This window comes from Malaya genurostris, chromosome 3 (assembly GCF_030247185.1).
Source record: "Malaya genurostris strain Urasoe2022 chromosome 3, Malgen_1.1, whole genome shotgun sequence".
Lineage (NCBI taxonomy): Eukaryota > Metazoa > Arthropoda > Insecta > Diptera > Culicidae > Malaya > Malaya genurostris.
In genome coordinates, this window is record NC_080572.1 from 270049142 (window position 1) to 270070307 (window position 21166).

Here is a 21166-nt window from a genome sequence, read left to right on the forward strand (position 1 = left end):
TGCACAGATTTCAACGCTGAAGTCCCAATGCCGCTGGTGATTAAAATTATTCCGGAAAAGGTTTTGTTTTGGACGACGAAAGGTATTTCGCTCTTTCGAAGACGTAAATTCCCGGAAACGATCGATACTATTCAATGGATAGTTCTATTGCACCTCCTAACTTAAAACAGAAGGTGATGTTGAATATTGCCAAAAACCACAACACGACAAATCAGCCTCAATGTCGCTCAATCGAAGATTTCTTCGGGGTTTGAGCTCCTTGGTGTACAAAAATAACTGGAGAGCCCGAATTGCAAACAGTTGATTGGTAGAATCAAGAGAGGCATTCACAAAGTTGACATGAAGGCCGTACAATGCTCCTGTTCCGACATCAAACGGAAGCTTCGCCGAACATCCGATTACGGACCGTTTTGAAATGTTCACTAATGTTTTTTCAACAGTGGACAATCTATCATTAATTTCAATAAATCAGATCTTCTTTATATATGTTTGTCTTTTTTTGACAGCTTGAGAAAGAAATTGTAGAGAAACTTAATTTGATCTTGTTTATACATTTTTTTTTAAATTTGCTCCTTAGATATAACAACACAGGCCATTTTGATTCAACTAAATGTTTTGAATAAGACGGGGTTAAATAGATTTAAAAAAAATGAAAAATAAATTTATTCACACCTGTGTTCGTGCATTTTGTTTAAGCAAATTCTTAAATGCGAAATTCAATTTGGAGCAATTAACGAAAAAAAAAACTGCTTAGAGAATACGTTATTTTAAGCGTTTTAGGTTTTCAAAACTTACAACGCTTAAAATAACGTGCGGTTGGCGGTTCAATGCGTAGGGCACTGGTCTTACAAACCAGTTGTCGTATGTTCGAGGCCCCGACCTGGAAGGATTCGTAGTGTCAGTAGAATCGTAGCCCAGCCATGCAATGTTTCTGTACACTCTGAATCGGCTGCGAAGTCTGTTGAAACAGAATGTCAAATACCACTACAGGAATATAATACCAAGGAAAAAAAGGTTTTCAAAAACGCGATATTTCGATGGAAAATTAAAAAGACTCAGATTAAATGAATTCAATTTATCTTCAAAAAACATTCGCTATGTGTTTGCACAAAGTTACCATTTAAGACATAAGTTTATATAAAATTTTTTAAAGATTAACGAATCGCGTAAAAAAATTATATTCTAAAACATAACGCCTGAATTTATGTTGCAAAGATCACCTATGTAGCAGAGACACGCCTGAAGATATACCCGTCAGCGTAAGGTAGGTCACGCTTTAATTTCAGCGAAATTCATCCAAAGAGTTCATGATTCGAGAACTTTTAAACATGATGTATTATCATAACATGAAAATATGCTTTTTCCGACAAATGACTCATTTTCTCAAGCCTAGAATCGGAACTTTGCCAGTGTATGTATGGGTAATTCAATGAACAATAAGCCGTCATTTTGGTTTTTGAAACGATTTCAAATATCATTTTTCAGCACTTCTACTCTTTATATCTATTCTGCAATATTCATTAAACAAATCTTTTTGTTGCGAAGTAAATTTCAATACCGTAAACTTATTTTTGCAAAATAAATTTCAAATAACATAAACTTCATTTACGAGCTGATTCAATTTACGAGCCCTTGTTTTTGTTCATGAAAGAAGGTTTGAGTGTATTTCCCAAGTAGCAAACATAGTTCCTGTATTGTATTTTTTAACACTTCTCGCTACGATTTTGCTATTGGAAAAGCGTACTTTGCTTGTATGATGTGCAACAAGTTTCTTGTTTAATATGTTTTACAGCAGTAATATTTGTTAAATGAAAACCGGTAATAAAACTACTGAAATAAACTTATTATACAGTCAGTTAATAACACCAATGCGGAACTTCATCTTTTCACATTTTTGAGCTGGTTTCACAAGCAGTAATATAAGCGATTTTCACATTTTTTTTATAAGATGTGAATTCAATTATCTAACATATCCAATAAAAATAACCGTTCTGTAGCAATGTGTGCGGTTAAATATTTTCTCGTGAAAAATTGCAGTAAACTTAGCAATTTTAAAGGGTGATTTTTTGCTAGTATATTTTGGCAACACTGTTCTTTACAGATCACGCGTGAATCGTGACTTGTGTCGTTGTCAAACTTGTTCAGTTTTGTTTATACCTTTAATCATGAATTGACTTACGAACGATCAACGCTTGCAAATTATTGAATTTAACTATCAAAATTCATGCTCGGTTGAGAGATTATGAGATCCATTTTTTTCATCTAAAATTTGTGGTCAGCGACGAAGTTCATGCATCCAATGCATCCCAAAATTGTCACTGTTTGGTGTGGATTATGGGCCGGTGACATCATCGCACCCTAGTTTTTCAAAGGCAACGATGGGCGGAACGTTACTCTGAATGGCGAGCGCTACCGTGTTATGATTGACGATTTTTTGCCCAAAACGGAAGAATTGGACATGCCTGACATGTGGTTTCAACAAGACGGTGCCACATCCCATCACATACGGCACTGCTAAACAATGACCAAATAGAGTGCTGCCTTCGATGAACAATTTACCTCAAGTTTTAGGCCCATCAATTGGTCGCCTAGATCGTGTGATTTAATGCCTTTGGACTATTTCTTGTGAGGTAATGTAAAGTTATGTTAAAGAAAGTGTGTGCCAAAATTGGATTGTGCATGGGTCATCGAACGCGGAGTCGCAACCTACATTTGCATGATACTCGAACCTCAAATTTTATTGATCGTTCTATTGATTCAAATAAACATTTTATCAAATGTTTTGTGGTTTTTTTTTTTGAATCAAATACTATACCTCTTAATAAATTATTATAAATTTATTATAAATTTTAATGAGTTCATAAAAACCATTGCAAAATTTTACGAATGTTTGGCACTTGACCATACCGCTGTCCGTTTGGCGTAAACATTACTTTAGTATGACACTTATCAAACCTGACGCTGCACCTTACATTTATTGTACATTTTGTAAAAAAAAAACTAACTGACACTGGAACAAAACACAATTTCACGAATCCATTTGAAAGGTCATGATGCTTCTAAATATTTTGTTTCAATAAACTTTCCCCCATCTGCGACCGGTCGCTCAACCCTACGCGATCGTGCAATAAAAATACAAAACTACGAGTCCAGTGAGTCGACTCGGAAGCACAACAATTTCCAGTATGCAGTTTTAATTTCATCCCCCCCACAGCGTGGCATTGCCATTCGAGGTCACGCGATATCAGCAGAAGTGTTCGTAGTTAGTGTGGCAGGAAAATTGCTCTCAGGAGATATGATGATGATGATAGTGATGCTTTCCGACGAATACAGCTTCTATTATCATCCCGCGCGAGCGACTGTTTTCCCGGCATCGTATTACATTTTTTCGTTTTACTGCATTTTACGAAAGGTTTGTGTTCTTGTTGTTCAGTCATGAAACGATATTGCCATTACAGATGCTAATTTAGAAGCGCTTTATTTCCGTTTTTTTTTCAAGAAACGATTTAATCTAAAATTCCGTTACGCTACACTAACCTCGTAACGCCCTGGATTAGAGCGAGGATGGTTCAACCGAACGAAAAAGCAAGCGTCAAACTAAACAATTCGATAAACAATCCTTCCTCGGCCAGTAATCGCTACGAGAACTGACCACAACAGGTCATGCATAAATGGTGAACAGGTAAAATCCACTGTTTCCGCTGTTTGCCCACGTCATCCTACTCGTCGTCGGACAGGATGGAGTTTTCGGTTTAGTGCAAATTTCAAAAACCCACATTTCTGGCGAGAGAAAATCTTATTAAAATAAAACAACAACATGCCCACAGGGCCGCCAGAGCACAGAGCCGGGAACACCGTGACCGAACAGTGCAAGTTTCAAGCCCTCGAAAAGCTCAAGGGTCAACTGGTACTTTTTTCATGCCATTGCTTCACGTATTTACGACGTTGGCCGATCGCGGACACAGCGGGCAGGTGTTCGCTCAAATGGGTTCCACCCGCTTCGATTCACTTGGCAACTGGGCTCTGGTGCAACGAGGTGGTGCCGCTGGCGAGTTCCCGGTCAGTCAGCGGACCGGATTGTTCTACTTTGGAGAGCGTGGGCAGAGGGCAGAGGGCAGAAGGTGGGAAAAATAATCCTATGCATAGTTGAGGCCGCTACAACTGCTGACAACATGGATAACTCCCGGCTCAATCCGGACTGTGGTAAAATAACAACAACCTTACCTTCTCAATTATGCAAACTAAATTGATTGTTGATCCCATATCCACGTGCAGCTCACCGGAACCGAGAATGAACGCTTCGGGTACCACCACTTGCAGATTCACGAAATGGGAAATTACACCGGTCGGTGTTGATACCTGTAATGAAGAACGCGGGGGTGGAAAAGAGAAAGAGAGAGAAATATAAAAAAAAAACGAGATGAAGAGTGAGATTAGTGAAAGGTGGAATGCGTTAAATTAAGCCGTTCGAAACCGGCGATCGTCGGTAACGGGACGGCTCTCGTTGTCGCGATGTCGATTCGGAAACCATTTGCATAGAAGAGTTAGTTAATCAGTGAGCTTATGGAATGTTGCAGTCGTTATCAAGTCGTTTGATGTGTTTTTGTTAGGTCGATGTATTTCATTGGCTCAGGTCGTATTAGGAGTAACGATGTAGATTGTTGGAAACAATTTTTGTCATTAAAAATGAGCCGGACTTTTCACATGATTGAATACCAACAAGAGTTCCTTGCATTTGTAATTGCTTTTGCATGTTATTTCTAGTATCGAACAACACATTTTGTTTGATAATGGTAAACTACAGGCAATAATAATTCGAAGATTGAAGCTCTGCATTAGTTTTGAAATTATCGACTTTAAACTTTAGACTTTAGACTTTAGACTTTAGACTTTAGACTTTAGACTTTAGACTTTAGACTTTAGACTTTAGACTTTAGACTTTAGACTTTAGACTTTAGACTTTAGACTTTAGACTTTAGACTTTAGACTTTAGACTTTAGACTTTAGACTTTAGACTTTAGACTTTAGACTTTAGACTTTAGACTTTAGACTTTAGACTTTAGACTTTAGACTTTAGACTTTAGACTTTAGACTTTAGACTTTAGACTTTAGACTTTAGACTTTAGACTTTAGACTTTAGACTTTAGACTTTAGACTTTAGACTTTAGACTTTAGACTTTAGACTTTAGACTTTAGACTTTAGACTTTAGACTTTAGACTTTAGACTTTAGACTTTAGACTTTAGACTTTAGACTTTAGACTTTAGACTTTAGACTTTAGACTTTAGACTTTAGACTTTAGACTTTAGACTTTAGACTTTAGACTTTAGACTTTAGACTTTAGACTTTAGACTTTAGACTTTAGACTTTAGACTTTAGACTTTAGACTTTAGACTTTAGACTTTAGACTTTAGACTTTAGACTTTAGACTTTAGACTTTAGACTTTAGACTTTAGACTTTAGACTTTAGACTTTAGACTTTAGACTTTAGACTTTAGACTTTAGACTTTAGACTTTAGACTTTAGACTTTAGACTTTAGACTTTAGACTTTAGACTTTAGACTTTAGACTTTAGACTTTAGACTTTAGACTTTAGACTTTAGACTTTAGACTTTAGACTTTAGACTTTAGACTTTAGACTTTAGACTTTAGACTTTAGACTTTAGACTTAAGATTCAAAAGCATTTTGCAATAATTCTATTATTATTAGATCGTTCATCAACCCCACATAGTCGTTATACATTCAATTTTAACAGCAGCTCAGAAGTGTTTTAACTTCGATGTAGTTTGAATTTCTGGTGGTGAGACATTAAACTTATGAAGAAATCAAAAGAACTTATTTCAGAGCTTCTGAAGACTTCACAGGATTTATGAAGACTTTGAAATACTTTTGAAGACTTTGGAGACAAAAGAATACTTTTGAGAGCTTTATAATTCTACAAAGTTATTGTAAAACGCTTAAGAATACTTTAGAGAAGACTTTAGGACTTTTGGAGACCTTGGAATAATAAGACAGACTATATAGGTTTCATTCAAAAATAAAATCAGGGTGATTGTTGTACGCTTAGTACTTAAGATAACTTTGAAAAATTTAAATGACGGTTGAAGAAACATGTAGAGGACTCTTAAATTTTGTTTAAAAACTATTGAAGATCTTCGAAGATTTTGGAAAGTTTGTTGAAATAACGAAAGACTTTGAAAAATCACAGATATTTTCTGATTTTGAGACCCAAAAAAAAAAATGTTAGATATAAGTAAAATTTTAAAAAATGTTGGAAGGGTTTTAAAGACTAAAGACGACTTAAGATGATTTCAGAAGACTTAAGAAAACTTAAGAATGTTTGAAAAGACAACTAAAGACTTATGAAGACCTAACGAGACTTAAGAATACCTTAGAAGACTTATTAAGACTCTTGAATACTAAGAATACTTACGAGACCTAATGAAAGATTAAACAGGCTTAATAAGACTCGTGAAAGCTTGAGAAATCCTAAGATGGCTTTAGAAGTATTAAGAATGCTTCGTATGACTTGAGAAGGCTTCGAAGCACTTAATAAGATATAGAATAATTTATGAAGAGTTAGAAAAACTTTGGTAGACTAAGAGAGATTAAAAAAGGCTTAAAAATACCTGGAAAGACCCCAAAAAGACTTAATATGATAATTTGAGAATGCCTGATAATACTTAGAAACATTAAAAAATACTTAAGAACACTTAGGAACACTTAAGAGGTACCTAGAAGGGGTAAAACGACTTACGAAGATTGAAGCAGATTAAACAAAAACTTAAGAAGACTTTAGAAGACTTTGAAAGACTTCGTAAGACTTCAGAAGACTTCAGAATACTTCAGAATACTTCAGAATACTTCAGAATACTTCAGAAGACTTTAGAAGATTTCAAAAGATTTCAAAAGATTTCAGAAGATTTCAGAAGATTTAAGAAGATTTCAGAAGATTTCAGAAGATTTCAGAAGATTTCAGAAGATTTCAGAAGATTTCAGAAGATTTCAGAAGATTTCAGAAGATTTCAGAAGATTTCAGAAGATTTCAGAAGATTTCAGAAGATTTCAGAAGATTTCAGAAGATTTCAGAAGATTTCAGAAGATTTCAGAAGATTTCAGAAGATTTCAGAAGATTTCAGAAGATTTCAGAAGATTTCAGAAGATTTCAGAAGATTTCAAAAGATTTCAGAAGATTTCGGAATATTTCAGAAGACTTCAGAAGACTTTGGCAGACTTCAGAATACTCCAGAACACTTCAAAAGACTTCAGAAGACTTCAGAAGACTGCAGAAGGCTTCAGAATACTTCAGAATACTGAGATTACTAGCTTCATTGGGCTTAGAAGGTCTCAAAACAATTTCAAAAGATTTCAGAAGACTTCAGAAGATTTTAGAAGAGTTCAAAAGAATTCGGAAGTAATTTCAGAAGCATTTAGAAGACTTCAGAAAACTTCAGAAGACTTCATAAGACTTCAGAATATTTCAGAAAACTTCAGAAGACTTAAGAAGACTTAAGAAGAATTAAGAAGACTTAAGAAGACTTAAGAAGACTTAAGAAGACTTAAGAAGACTTAAGAAGACTTAAGAAGACTTAAGAAGACTTAAGAAGACTTAAGAAGACTTAAGAAGACTTAAGAAGACTTAAGAAGACTTAAGAAGACTTAAGAAGACTTAAGAAGACTTAAGAAGACTTAAGAAGACTTAAGAAGACTTAAGAAGACTTAAGAAGACTTAAGAAGACTTAAGAAGACTTAAGAAGACTTAAGAAGACTTAAGAAGACTTAAGAAGACTTAAGAAGACTTAAGAAGACTTAAGAAGACTTAAGAAGACTTAAGAAGACTTAAGAAGACTTAAGAAGACTTAAGAAGACTTAAGAAGACTTAAGAAGACTTAAGAAGACTTAAGAAGACTTAAGAAGACTTAAGAAGACTTAAGAAGACTTAAGATGACTTGAGAAGACTTGAGAAGATTTAAGAAGACTTAAGAAGACTTAAGAAGGCTTAAGAAGACTTAAGAAGACCTAAGAAGTCTTTGGAAGACTTAAGAAGACTTACGAAGACTTAAGAAAATTAAAGAATACTTTAGAAGACTTTAGAACACTTCAGAAGACATCAGAAGACTTCAGAAGAGTTAAGAAGAACCTTGAGAAGACTTAACAAGACCTTAGAAAACTAAAGAACCTTAGAGAACTTCAAGCGATTCTTTACTCTTGATACTTTGAGATTTCAATAGACTCTAGATTTTAAACGTCTGAAGATTTATAAGGACTCTTTTCTTAGGAAAATTTTCAGCTATGGGATTTCGAATTTCGAAACTGTGAGTCGGGCCGTTGAATTTAAGCAGAAGTGGTAACTTATTGCATTTCACAAATTTACTTTTAATAGATATGACCTAAAATATATATGTATTTCATGACGGGTGAGCAAGAAAAATTTATTGTTCTCCTAAGGGAATCGCTTTTGTCAGGGCTGTTTTTGTGCCTGTTTTGGGGATTCTGTTTTCGAAAAACCGTTAAAGCATAATATTTTTTTGTTGAATTCTGTTTCTAATAGATTTAAGTCATCTTGTGACATTTTTCGAAGGCATGTAATGAATATGTTCGGAGTTACACCGATCAACAGAAACACTTACAGGTACTCCACTGCTGCTATGATTCTGACAGTTCTGTTTGTCTGAAACCAATTCTATTCGTGGTATTTGAAACTCTGTTCGGAACTAGGTTAAAGCAAAAAAAAATTAAAAATATCATATTTGGGCTGAAAAGGCTACCAAAATTTGAGCAGAAACAGTCACATAGCTTTCGAAATATGATAGCAGCAGTTTAGAAAATCTTGTCTTGTTTCCATATTCAAGAAGAGATTTATGAAAAAAAAAATCGTTTTGCCTTCAGTTCAACAGTGCGTCAGTGTTGAACTACTAGCGCCACTTAACGGTTCAACACAAACCGCTGGGCAGACGTAAAATTAATGCTATTTGCATATACGTTTTTTGCACCGAAGTATTCTGTCGTTCGACGGCCATTTCTTCCAAATAATTTGTCGGATTTATTGTATTTTATAAATACGTGATTATGCAGCAACCGTGTATTCGAAGTAATTACGTTCGAGGAAATCAATTATTTATGACGTCATGGTTTATAACCATGTTACTTTCTGTGCATTATTTAAACTGGAATAGAGAGATACCACTTCTTAGAAATTTCTCTCACATGAACGTTTCGCAAAGTCTTTTTGGTGATCAACTTGTGGAACGTGTCATCTGAACCGGAAAGTTCTCTGGAAAATCTTATCATGATTCAGATAAAGAATAACATTACATGTATCTCTAGTAAATACGAATAATGAGAAGTGTAATTAAAATGAAAGATTTGTCTGATTTTCACTCTCCTTAAACGCTATTAGAAATTTATTTAAATGTCTACATGTTTCGAACAACAGTATTGGCTGTATTCACATCAGACTGACTGTGTTTGTGAAATTATTTTTCCTGATGGTAAAAATTGTAGTAAATACTACGAGAATAACAAACCAGTATACGATGTTGAACACGTCTCTTTTCTAGCCGACAGAGTGTTATTTAAAAATTATGCATACTTTTAAGTTGTCAGAGAATATTGTTAGCAATCTAGTGACAAGTGTGTTGTTAAAATACCTGCATGTTTTTTTCTCTATAAGTTCCATTGCGAATACCCCGACCTCATTTTAGAAAGCGCATGCAGTGATGTGCTTGCATTTATTTTTTTTTTCAATCAGTATTCCTAACAGGATTCACTTCACTGTTCACTGCGATACCGTCATTTGATGTCGTCATTGCATATTGCTCCGTTCGTCAGGACCATGCCGGTAGCGCAACGAAACCGCAGTAGAGCAGTTGTACTGCTGCTGGCTGGGAAGTTTTTGAATGTAGGTGTGTGTGTGTGTGTGTGTGTGTGTGTGTGTAGATATGCACCAGCAACGGCAGCAGCAGCAGCAACAGGAAGAGAAAACAAGCTTCAGCACCGCTGCCGGATGGATGTCGGCCAGGAAGCCAAGCAAAAATTTTCCGCTAAATTTGAGTTGTGCAGCTCGTGACAAAAGCTTTCGAGTGAGAAAACGTGTGAGAAAGAGATAGTACAAAAACTGAATGGCAGCAACCGCGAAGGCCTATGTTGCTCCGTGCCACGCCACTCAAAACGATGCACAATGATTCTACTGGAAGCCACCGGCATCAGCAGCGCAAAAAAAAAACAAAGGCTGCTATGCCATCCCGGTCGCTACCACTCACGAGCTGCGGTTCGTGTGGAAAAGGAAGGAAGCCAGGGTTTCGCTAGGAATGGAAATTCTTTTGTTTCTGATTAATGCTGAGCCCAGCTTAGACGGCCTTGTGCGATTTCCATGGCAAAACCATCGCTAGGCATTCGTCACCTCAGTGCTTCTTGTCCTCCGTCACGCCCCTACCTACCTGCCAACCAAGGCAGTAATGGCAGCGAAGGAGCTAGATAATACGTCATTATTTGGATGGTTTAGCAGCTATTTGTGCCTCAGGAGCGCTTGAAACCACGGGTTAGGTTAGGTTAATTGGGCTACTTTGGACACATTCTGTCTCGTGGTACACCGGGTAGAGAAACGACGGCCACCTTCAGAGCATTCATGATTAATGAATTCAAAATTTCTCAACCGTTGTGTTGGTTTTGAATGTTGCTTAAAGCGTCAAAGCTTTTTTGCAATCAGCCAGTTTCGAATCTAGTTTCTACGTTGTTGAACTGAAATTCGCGTCAATTTCGAAGCTGAGTCTTACAAGGGGTTTGTTTACACCCGCCTTGCTTAAGTTTGTTTGAGGAAACTATCGTTCGAATGGTAAAGGTATAGGGTGCATGCAAAAATAATCATCTCATTTGTAAGGACGTTCCTTTAAAAACCTGATTTAGCTTCTAAAATCACCATAATTGTTTCATATTTCTACTTAATTCGCCAATTCATTTAGTGGTGTGCAATGCCTTTCTCTTGACAAGTGATGATGAAGTAAATAGTCTTATTAAAACATTTATAAGATTCTCTCCTCACCCATTAGTATTGTGAGCTTATCAAATAACCGAATTGTAGCATTCAAAGGAGTCTAATGTCGTTTTCGTTTTTAAATTGCACTACACCAGTGCTACACTTTTTCTGCACCGATACCACTGGTGTAGCACTCATCAAACGTTTGGCGTAGCTCTGTGCAATGGAATCGTTTATGGTAGTCAATGGTTACTGTTTATGTTTTCGTCATTTTTGTTCGTTTATTCATGCCTCCGTGTAGCACTGCACCGGTGTTGTGCAAATTAAAAACGAAAACGCCATAAGTCGTTCGAAATCAATTCTTTGAACTCCGAGAAATTTTGGTGCATTCAAAAACAACTGGAATTTGTCGTTTACGTAACATATAACCAGGGTTTGAGAAAATCATGATCAGAAAAAGTTAATTTCACAATCACCCGTGAAAAAATCAGTTCTAGAGATTTTCTACAAAAAATTCAGTGACTGAAAAAATCACTCCCGATATTTTCAATCATGAATGAAGCATCCACCAGACTCTGCACTTCGAAGTTCACAAGTGATTTTTTGTGTCAGCGAAAATTGATGACGAATTTTCACCCAAAGAAATATCGCTAAAGAGATAACCGAAAGGGAGAAGAGTCTCCGATGATACTTCGAAGCATAATTGACACTACGCTTCAGTTTGACACTGAAGTGATTCGTGCAAGATTTAATTATTATTTTATCATCAATAAAAAAATCTTTGCAGAATAAATTGGTAAGAGAACCGCAACTGAGAAATAATAACTGCAATATTTTCTATGTGCTAATATAAACAAATATGGTGGTTAATATGAACAAATATGTGGCAATATTTTGCCACATTCCAAATATTGATTATAGCGACGGAAGCAAAGTCCTGGCATTACATTCCTTTTGTGGAATTTGGCCTTTCTGTTTCAACAGACTTCGCAGCCGATTCTTAGTGTACAGAATCATTGCGTGGCTAGTACTATGGATCCTACTGACACTAAGAATCCTTCCAGGTCGGGGCTCGAACATACGACAACTGGCTTGTAAAACCAGCGCCCTATGCATTAAACCACCAACCCGGGCCATACGGACGGAAGGCTATTTGAATTTAAGCTGGTTGAATACACTATCTATTTAGATTAAACCCAATAAAACGCAATTTAGCATGAATCTGACTCCTTAGAAGTAACAGGAGCGCAGGATTGTCAGCAAGTCTCGAACACGCAGTAGGCGCAGTACTCTAATGGCGCGTTTGAATTGGCATAACGGTAGTCTGCGCTCCTGTTACTTCTGTGTACGAATATTTTTTAGTCAGCTGCAGAACATGCTTTGTGATTGTTTTTATTATTATTACAACTATTATTAATACCAGTTAATGGGGAACATGGAACCAGTAGCACTTGCTGCTTTTATTATTGATTTAGTGTATTTCAAATACATCACCAGTATTGATCCACTTATCAACCACCCTACGCACATTGGACATTTTCCGGAAGGTTCAGTTTTTGTTCATCGGCGAATTTATTCATCATGTATTCTGCAAAGGGTTGAGATACAACGGCTATGAATATTCCTTTTCCAGAAGTCTTCTGTTCGAGAATCACTTCAGATATATTCAAAGCCCGTAATTTTTTCTTGAATATCATCGAGAATATAATTTTTTTGATATGCGAAGTCAGTTTCAGTGATAATCGCGTTGTCAAAAAATCAGTGCTGAACATTTCTGCAGTAAATATTCTGATCGATGATTTTTATTGTCTAGAAATCGATTGTGAAATATATGCATATAACAATACATCCATTGAACCGAAAATGTTCGCCATAACCCTTCCAAAATTGATTGACACTGTTAGCTTTTATGTAAGTTTATCGATATTCATTGAGTCATCTTCGAGAACAATGTGCGGTTAGTCGGTTGCGTTATTCATACTATTATGTCTTTAGAATCGTGACCAATGGTAGCTTTCAAACCAGCTAAGACTTGTTAAAATTGGACATACGATATAATTTATAAAAATCTTTTATAATCCACCCAGTGGTGTAATGATGCCTTTCTCATATTACTTATTTTTTCAAAAATATCATAAGAAGATTCTGCCAAAAAAGGGTTTTCCATCTTGAATAAAATAAACTTTCTTTGGATATGAACCAACATAACCGATTCAATTTGTAAATAGTTATGTCAAGTTAATAATATTTTTTCTTTATTTTGCATCGTCGCACTAAATGATTAAACACACTTTGCCTTATAGATTTGGAACCGGAAGGCAGACACGGATGAAATTAAACAGCAACCTATGAGACTATAGAAACGTTTATTTTAGCCTAAGTTAGTGGAAATCGATCAAATAATCTCTGAAAAATGAGTGAATGTCGTTTTAGAGTTTTAGATCATTTTTTCCGGTACTTCTGGAACCGGGAACATGGAACCAGTGTAGCTGAAGTCGGTTCGTTTAGTAAGTAACTTTAGAAGAATTTTACCCTCTTTTGCATCATTGCTCTAAATGACGTTGTGCAATTTTAAACACAGCTTACCCGATGAAAGCATGATGAAATTCAAAAGCAACCTATGGAACTATGAGATTTTTTATTTTATGAGTGACATTATTTGACACATACTCAGACACATACATACACACTTAGTCTTACGGGTTAATTTTTCCTTGTCAAGTGATTGTATAATTTTTTACCTTTTTTTATATATATAAAAAATAGGTATAGAATTCGCTCAAACTTTCGAAAAATTTTCCGAGGCCCGGAGGGCCGAATGTCATATACCAATCGATTCAGCTCGACGAACTGAGCAAATGTCTGTCTGTGTGTGTGTGTATGTGTGTGTGTCTGTATGTGTGTTGTCAACTAAGAGGTCGAGATCTCAGAGATGGCTGAACCGATTTTGATCAAACTAGTCGCAAATGAAAAGGTCTCCCCGTCACCCAGAACGCTATTGAATGGTTTTGAGATCGGATGTTTACTTTTTGAGTTACACGAAGTTTTATGTCAAAATTTTCAGTTTTTTGACAGTATCTGTCACAATTGACCTTGAAAACAGAATATGTTTTCAGACTTAGATTCCGCACGGTAATAGCTATCCAACAAGCCATAAATTGTTAAAATCCGTCCGTTTTTAACGGAGATATCGATTTTTTTGTGTAAGCGACTTTTCCCCCATATTCCAGCAGTAGAAGTTCTGAGCGCTGTATGGCAAAGAAAGGCTTGGGAGCAACGTAAAACACGATTTTTTATTCTGTTACATACAATAGTTTCTAAGTACCAAAAAGACTGTGAACAGCATTATTTTTCATGACATTTTGCCTCGGACCAATTTTAGCACGGTTCGTTTTTGGCAACATAATCGTTCGAATATGACATATTGGAAAGATGGCAGTACTTCCGAATTCTGAACAATTTCATAATTATATTGATTTAAACTGCTTACAGCAATAAATGCTGGAAGAACAAAACACCCATATACCATTTGAATCAGTTCGTCGAGATCAGCAAATGCGTATGTGACAAATAATTTCACTCAATTTTTTACCTTATTTTCGAAGATGACTCAACCGTTTTCTACAAACTCAGATTCATATGAAAATTCGTATGCTCCTAAACAAGGTTCCTGAATTATGTTTGGATCCGACTTCAGGTTCCGGAACTACAGGATGATATGTGAAACGAAATTAAAATTGTGTAACTTATTTTCCTCGTAGATGGCTGAACCGATTCAAATGATATCTAAGAATCATCTAAGATTTGCTGATTTGAATAGTCGACAACCAAATAAACTTATTTCAGTTTTAGTGGTATTCAGTATTCGATTCGGAAGGCACCCAACAATTTAACTCGTACTACGATTTCTCAAAGGTGTCTATACTGAATTGTAAACATATTGAAACAAATGTAAACTGATCAGGTGAATTTGTCTGACTTCGGCTACACCGATTTTCGAATTCCGGCTCCAGTATCGAATCGTTTCTCAAAGCTCAATCGTTTTCTCAAATAAAGCCAAATCGAATTTCAGAAAAAAATTCAAATTAAAATAAACTTATAGTCCCACACAAAATTAATTAATTTTATTCAATGCTGACTTCCGATTCTGGAATTACAGGAGGATGAATTTTTGAAATTCAAACCGATATAGAAGATGATAATCCCGAAAAGTTTGAAAGTTGGACTCAAAACTATTGCAATTTATTCGTCATATGGCCATACGAATCGGTTTGGTTTATGCTGGTTCCTGAATACCGGCTCTGGAAGTACCTTAAATTACCGTAAATTCTAAAGTGGAACTCACTTCGACATATCATGAAAAGTTTAATCGATTGTAACCTTTTTAGATAGAGTAATGAGTGATTAAAATGTCAAATTGCAGCTTAAAACGACGGTCATTAAAATAATGTCATAAAAACCGAAGAATATTCATGAAAAAAACACATGCGGATTGATAAAAAAAAGGTATCATCTCACTGATAGGTGGAATAAGCACGTTTTTTATATGAGAAAGGCAATAAGTGCACTTTTATAGAAAAGCATCGTTATCATGATTATGTGATAATACTAAGGAGTAGGTACAAATTGACTAAAAGGTTTACAAATTGACATATTTTTTACCTGAAAAATATAGATTTAAATGTGGCAACCCTGCACGCTACACTAAATTGAACAAAGCACGCTGCGAACAGAGTAAAGCCGCACGTAGCAGTTTTGCATCACCATTTCGAATGACGATTTGAATATTTTGACACTCATCGCCCTATAATTTCGGAACCGGATGTCGGATCTAGATGAAGTTGCACAGTACCTTTTCAGACAATGAGAGCTTCAATTTGAATCATGATTTGTGAAAATCGGTTCAACCTTTGCTGAGAAATCAAAGTGAGCTCCGTTTTTGAAGCTTTTATTCATTTTATTTTGGAAGCGGGGACTAGTAGTCTAAAAATAGTTTTAAGTATTCACTTACTAACAATTAGATGAATAGCAGTAAGTTTTATAAAAATGTGCACCTCGTTTCACAATCGCTTGTAAAAAAAATGCTCGTGAAATTGGAAATTTTCGCTAATCGTACTGTAATACCGGAACCCAAAATCGGACCTGGATCAGTTTTCGAGGAATTTTCAAAGAATTTCAAGACCTTCTATTTGCTCCTCAGATTGAGAAATTTCCGAAAAAAATGAGTGCGCATTTTTTCATAAATTTACACATATTTACTTGTAATTCCGGAACCGGAAGTCGGATCCAAATGAAACTCAGGAAAACTGTGTGAGGCCCTGAGATCTTTCATTTGAATCTAAGTTTGTGAAAATCGGTCATGCCATCTCTGAGAAACGTGTGTGACTATTTTTTTCCCTTTTTTTGGTGTACATCACCCTGTAATTTCGGAACTGGAAGTCGGAAGGATGAAATATAATAGCAGTTTATAGGACCATATCCGAAAATCGGTTCAGCCATCTTTGAGAAAATTGAGTGACATTATTTGTTTCATACACACATACACACACATACAGAAATTTTGTGTTCTCGACGAACTGAGTCGAATGGTATATTGCACTCGGCTCTTCGGACCTCGGTGGTGAAGTCGGTTTTCACAGCGATTGCATAGGCTTTCTATATGAGAAAGGCAATACCTAATGTATCAAATTTGAACTGTATGAATTTAAATGCACCCTTCACCAACCAAGCAGATGTCTGCCTCTGTGGATCAGTGGATTAACAGACGTACTTTGTAACCCAATGATTCTTGGTTCTGGTCGCGATGGTCGTCAACAAAATTTATGTTTGCCTTTTTCATATGGAAAGGTTATGCAATTACTGTGAAAACTGACTTTTTAACCGAGGCCCGGAGGGCCGAATGTCATATACCATTCGACTCAGCTCGACGAACTGAACAAATGTCTGTGTGTGTGTACAGACTATGTGTGTGTGTATGGTATAAAAATGTGCACCCGATTTTCTCGGAGATGGCAGGACTGATTTTCACAAACTTAGATTCAAATGAAAGGTCTCTTGGCCCCATAGGGTGCTATTGAACTTTACCCGGATCGGACTTCCGGTTCGGGAGTAGCGAAGCAAAATGTGCAAAACAAAGAAGAAAAAGTGCACTAGATTTTCTTAGAGACCCCTAAACCAATTTGCTTCAACTAATATTTGAATTAAAGGCCTTGTAGTCTCATAGATTTCTATTGAATTTCCTCTGGATCCAACTTCCGGTTCAAGAGTTACGGGGTAAAATGCGCAAATTGAACTAAAAACGTGCAATCGATTTTCTAAGAGACCGCATATCCAGTTTTCTCTAGCGTAGGTTCAAATGAAAGGTCTTACAATCCCGTAGAATCTTACAAAATTTCATCAGGATACGACTTCCAGTTCCGGAATTACAAACTAATTGGTGAAAAAAATTATTTTCAGGAACGTGTTTTTATGCATGACTCGGAAAATTCAATCAAATACATCCGTATAATTCTTAAATTGGACAGATTTGGTTAGTTGATGACCAAATACATTGACTTTGGGAATACCGGATCTTCATTCCAGATTCCGAAAGTATCGAAAAAAAATGATCGTGTAATGTGTGTATGATAAGCCGAATTATTAAAATTTAAGGTTTTATGATTATATACAAAACTCCTGAATTTCATCTGGTTTCGGAATTACATGGTAAAGTGTGTAAAAATTTTTATACCTTCACTTAAATGTGCGAAGCAAACACTTGAAAATTTTTCTAAACTGGCCTCAAAACTACTTTATTTGCAAGTCATTATTAGTAGAAGGCCAAAAAAAAACTGATTCCGGATAACATGGTTCCCGGTCTCCAATTCTGAAGGCACCGGAAATAGTGGTCAAATTTTCCAAATGGATCTCACTCAACTTTTCTCAGCGATGGGCCACAGGACCATTCATTTCCTCTGAATTTTATCCGGATCCGACTTCCTGTTTCGGAATTATAGGGTGCAGTGTGTTTAAAATTGTATAGCATCACTTAAAGGGGCGAACCAAAAAAACTAACAAAAAAATCTATATCAACATAAAAACTTCTCCAATTGATAGTCATTATCAGTAGACGGCCAAAAAAGGAGATTCCGGCTATTCCTTCAAAAGTCGAAGAAAATTATTTTGAAGAATTCCATAGAATTTTATATGATAGTATGATTGATATGATTGAAATATCTCATTACACCACTAGGTGGATTGATATAGATTTTTTTTTATTTCAATAAATTGCATGTTGATACAATATTGAATATTCTTCCGCGTAAATTTACGTGAACTGCGACGCTCCATTTAAGTGCATCTAATAAGATGTTAAATCACAGGATTGTGTGTGGGTTATTAACATTAAGACATTATTTGCTTCCGCAATTCTGTGATTTTTGTGTAGGGAGAATTGTAAATCTACTTCTATTGTGTAATGGGAATAAGGAACTTATATACTAACTTACTAACTAATAGAGAGTGCGAATCGATTCAATTGAGGATTGCATCGATTCTTGTTGGAATTTGCTTATAATATTATGTGACATTACATTCAATGATTCTATATTTGTAAGTCTGTGTAATTCATTTGTACTAAACCCGGAAGCGCGCAAAATCTTTTTCAAAAATGTTTTTTTAATCTTTTGCAGCGTTTTCATCCTGATGGAACAACACCTTAACCAATTTGGTACTGCATAAAGCATGGCTGGTCAGTTTGCGTTTACGTTATTTCTCTCTTCTCGAATTGATTGAAATATTTGGTCAATGTTTTAACAAGTAGCAAATGATCAAATAAGAAGTCAGAACCCGTATCCTTCGGACATAAAACTGTTGCCAATAACACTTCTGCGGTATCGTTTAAAGCCGAAGCAAAGATATTGTATCCGATTTTCGTTGCCGACTCTACTAAAGAGACGACTATTGGTGCAATAGCCCTAAGTGTCGAAAGATTCATTTGTTGAAGGATGCCCGCTTGCTACCAAGAAAATTGTAAATAATCTGGTGCCAATCGCTTTCAGTTGAGTCAAGGATCAACTTTTTTCTGGAAACATTTTGCTTTTTTTGTTTCTTCTTCGACGGAAATATTTGCGCCTTTTGAAGGTTTCCCTGAAAGATTCATTTGCATTCAGTCGCTTTGGGGCTTCATTTTTTTCCACTCTTCAGTTTTCACCTTTGACAGATACAAAAACATTCCGAGAACTGAGACTGTGCAAGGCCGTACTTCGAATTTTTTTTGTCGAAGGAGATTCATCTACTGCCAAAGCAAACAAAAATAACCTTACTTCTTCGGTTGGTTTGATTGTTTCAGCTCATTTTCGCTCGAACGGAAAAGCTATTATTGCTCTAACCAAATAATGTGAAAACAAATGCTAAAGGGAAAGTGCGTTGCTTCCTTCGGCAAAATCTACGTCTTCCATGAAAGTCGGCCCAATGGAACAAGATGTTCACTCTGTTCGATGCCATTTCGAAGCCGAAAAGACTATCAATATTCATTATTTAAATGGTAGAATTTGATTATTCGAAAATACGAGTGTGGCTGTGCGTTGATTAGGCGTGGGAAAATAAGTGTGCTGATTGTGTTCTCGATTAGTTTTCGGTTCTCGGTTGATCGGAGGATCAAAATTATGGAGATTTTTAAAATTGTTTTTCCTCTCTTCTGGCAGTGAATCGAACAATCCGAACGCTTCGGAGCAGTTCTTTTCACAGTTGGTTTGATACAAATTGGATGAAATTCTCAAATGTAACCATTCACAATTACCGCCATAACAAGCGTCCTCAATTTGTTCTGTTCGTGTGTTTGTGGAAAAGTGCTCTCTGCGTCATGCCATTCATTGCCGGCCACTTCAATAGGAAGACCTCCCCCTCCCCCCCCACTTGGTACGGCTGTCGAGGGTCTTTGCTCAGCGTTGTACCGACGATGTTTTTCCCACACCCGATGCCGTTCTTCAAAAGGTTGATTGATTGCAAAATGTGAGGAATAAACACAAGCGCTGAAACTGCGCAACGTACGGGACTGGAAATGCATCCGCTTCCAGCATCGATTCGGACCCATCGACTGACGTAAATGGGGCCCGGCGATGATGATCATGATGACGGCTGTAATTCACTCTTCTTCGGTTTGCTTGTGAGCAATTTAGAAATCCGGGCAATAACAAATGGGTCACGCCGAATGACTAATGGACTGATGGCGGGAGCTGGACGGGAATTGAAAGGCACTGAGAGATTGATGTGCGCGGACAATTAATTCGATTCTTCTTCTGAATAGAAGACGAAATCTTCTACGTTGTAGCTGTGAGAATCTGGAGGTAATACGGGTTGATCAATCTTCAAGTTCTTCACACCGGTGAGACTGTTTCGACTGTTAATTTATGTTTTTAATATCCTGCTTTCCTTTACGAAGCTTAATATCATTCAGTAGGATTTGAAATGATCCAAAACATTTGAATTACATGGGTTGGGTGTACAATTTTTCTTCCGAGCAATTTCAGCAATTAACAGTAGAACTTACTTGGATTTGAATGAAACTTTGCACACCACTTGAATATGGCAAACTGGCAACACAGAACCAATTCGACTTAAGACTCGGTTGATTTTTCATTGGGGCGTATAAGCAAGTGACAGTTTCTCTTTAATCACTCTCTCTTTCGATTATTGTTATTTGTTTAAAAAGATTTTCTTTGATATCACTATTCTGTTTGAAAGTCGAAAGTTTCGGGCATCATCTCACGCAAAGGGTTGAGTGATAAACGTGGAAACCGCTTGGTAATTAATAGAAGAGAAAGTAAACAAAGAGAAACTGTCACTTGCTAAAACGCCCTTTTGAAAAATTAATTTTAAAATTAATTGCTGCCCCATAAGATTACAACTTGATCAAATTGATGCTTCACAGTCTATCGGATTAGCACTTCTATCTCGAATGTTGCTATATTTTACAATAAATAAGTTTTAGAATTCATCTTCTAAAACCGCAAAAGGTCAGTAAGTGAATGTTGCAAGCAAGCACTCGAGCTATGCACTAAAAGAGTGTAACTACTGCTTCCAACAGCTACTGTTGGCTACAATCGAACTTCAACGAGCTGAAAAACGTGTCGCTACTAAAATTGCAATCCTCGTTTACCACTCGTAACATTTATTCAATTGCTTTCAATGTGGTAAACTATGAACGTAGCT

The 21166-nt window shown here is 36.3% G+C and overlaps 1 protein-coding gene across 2 annotated transcripts in view; it reads right to left on the minus strand.

Moving 5' to 3' along the window:
- LOC131438857 (zwei Ig domain protein zig-8) overlaps window positions 1-21166 on the minus strand; it is a 701379-nt gene that overhangs the window by 133497 nt on the left and 546716 nt on the right. For both annotated transcript variants that reach the window (XM_058609195.1, XM_058609194.1), the window contains exon 6: window positions 4225-4359. In XM_058609195.1, coding sequence (XP_058465178.1) covers window positions 4225-4359 — 135 coding nt within the window. The remainder of the gene's footprint in view (window positions 1-4224; window positions 4360-21166) is intronic.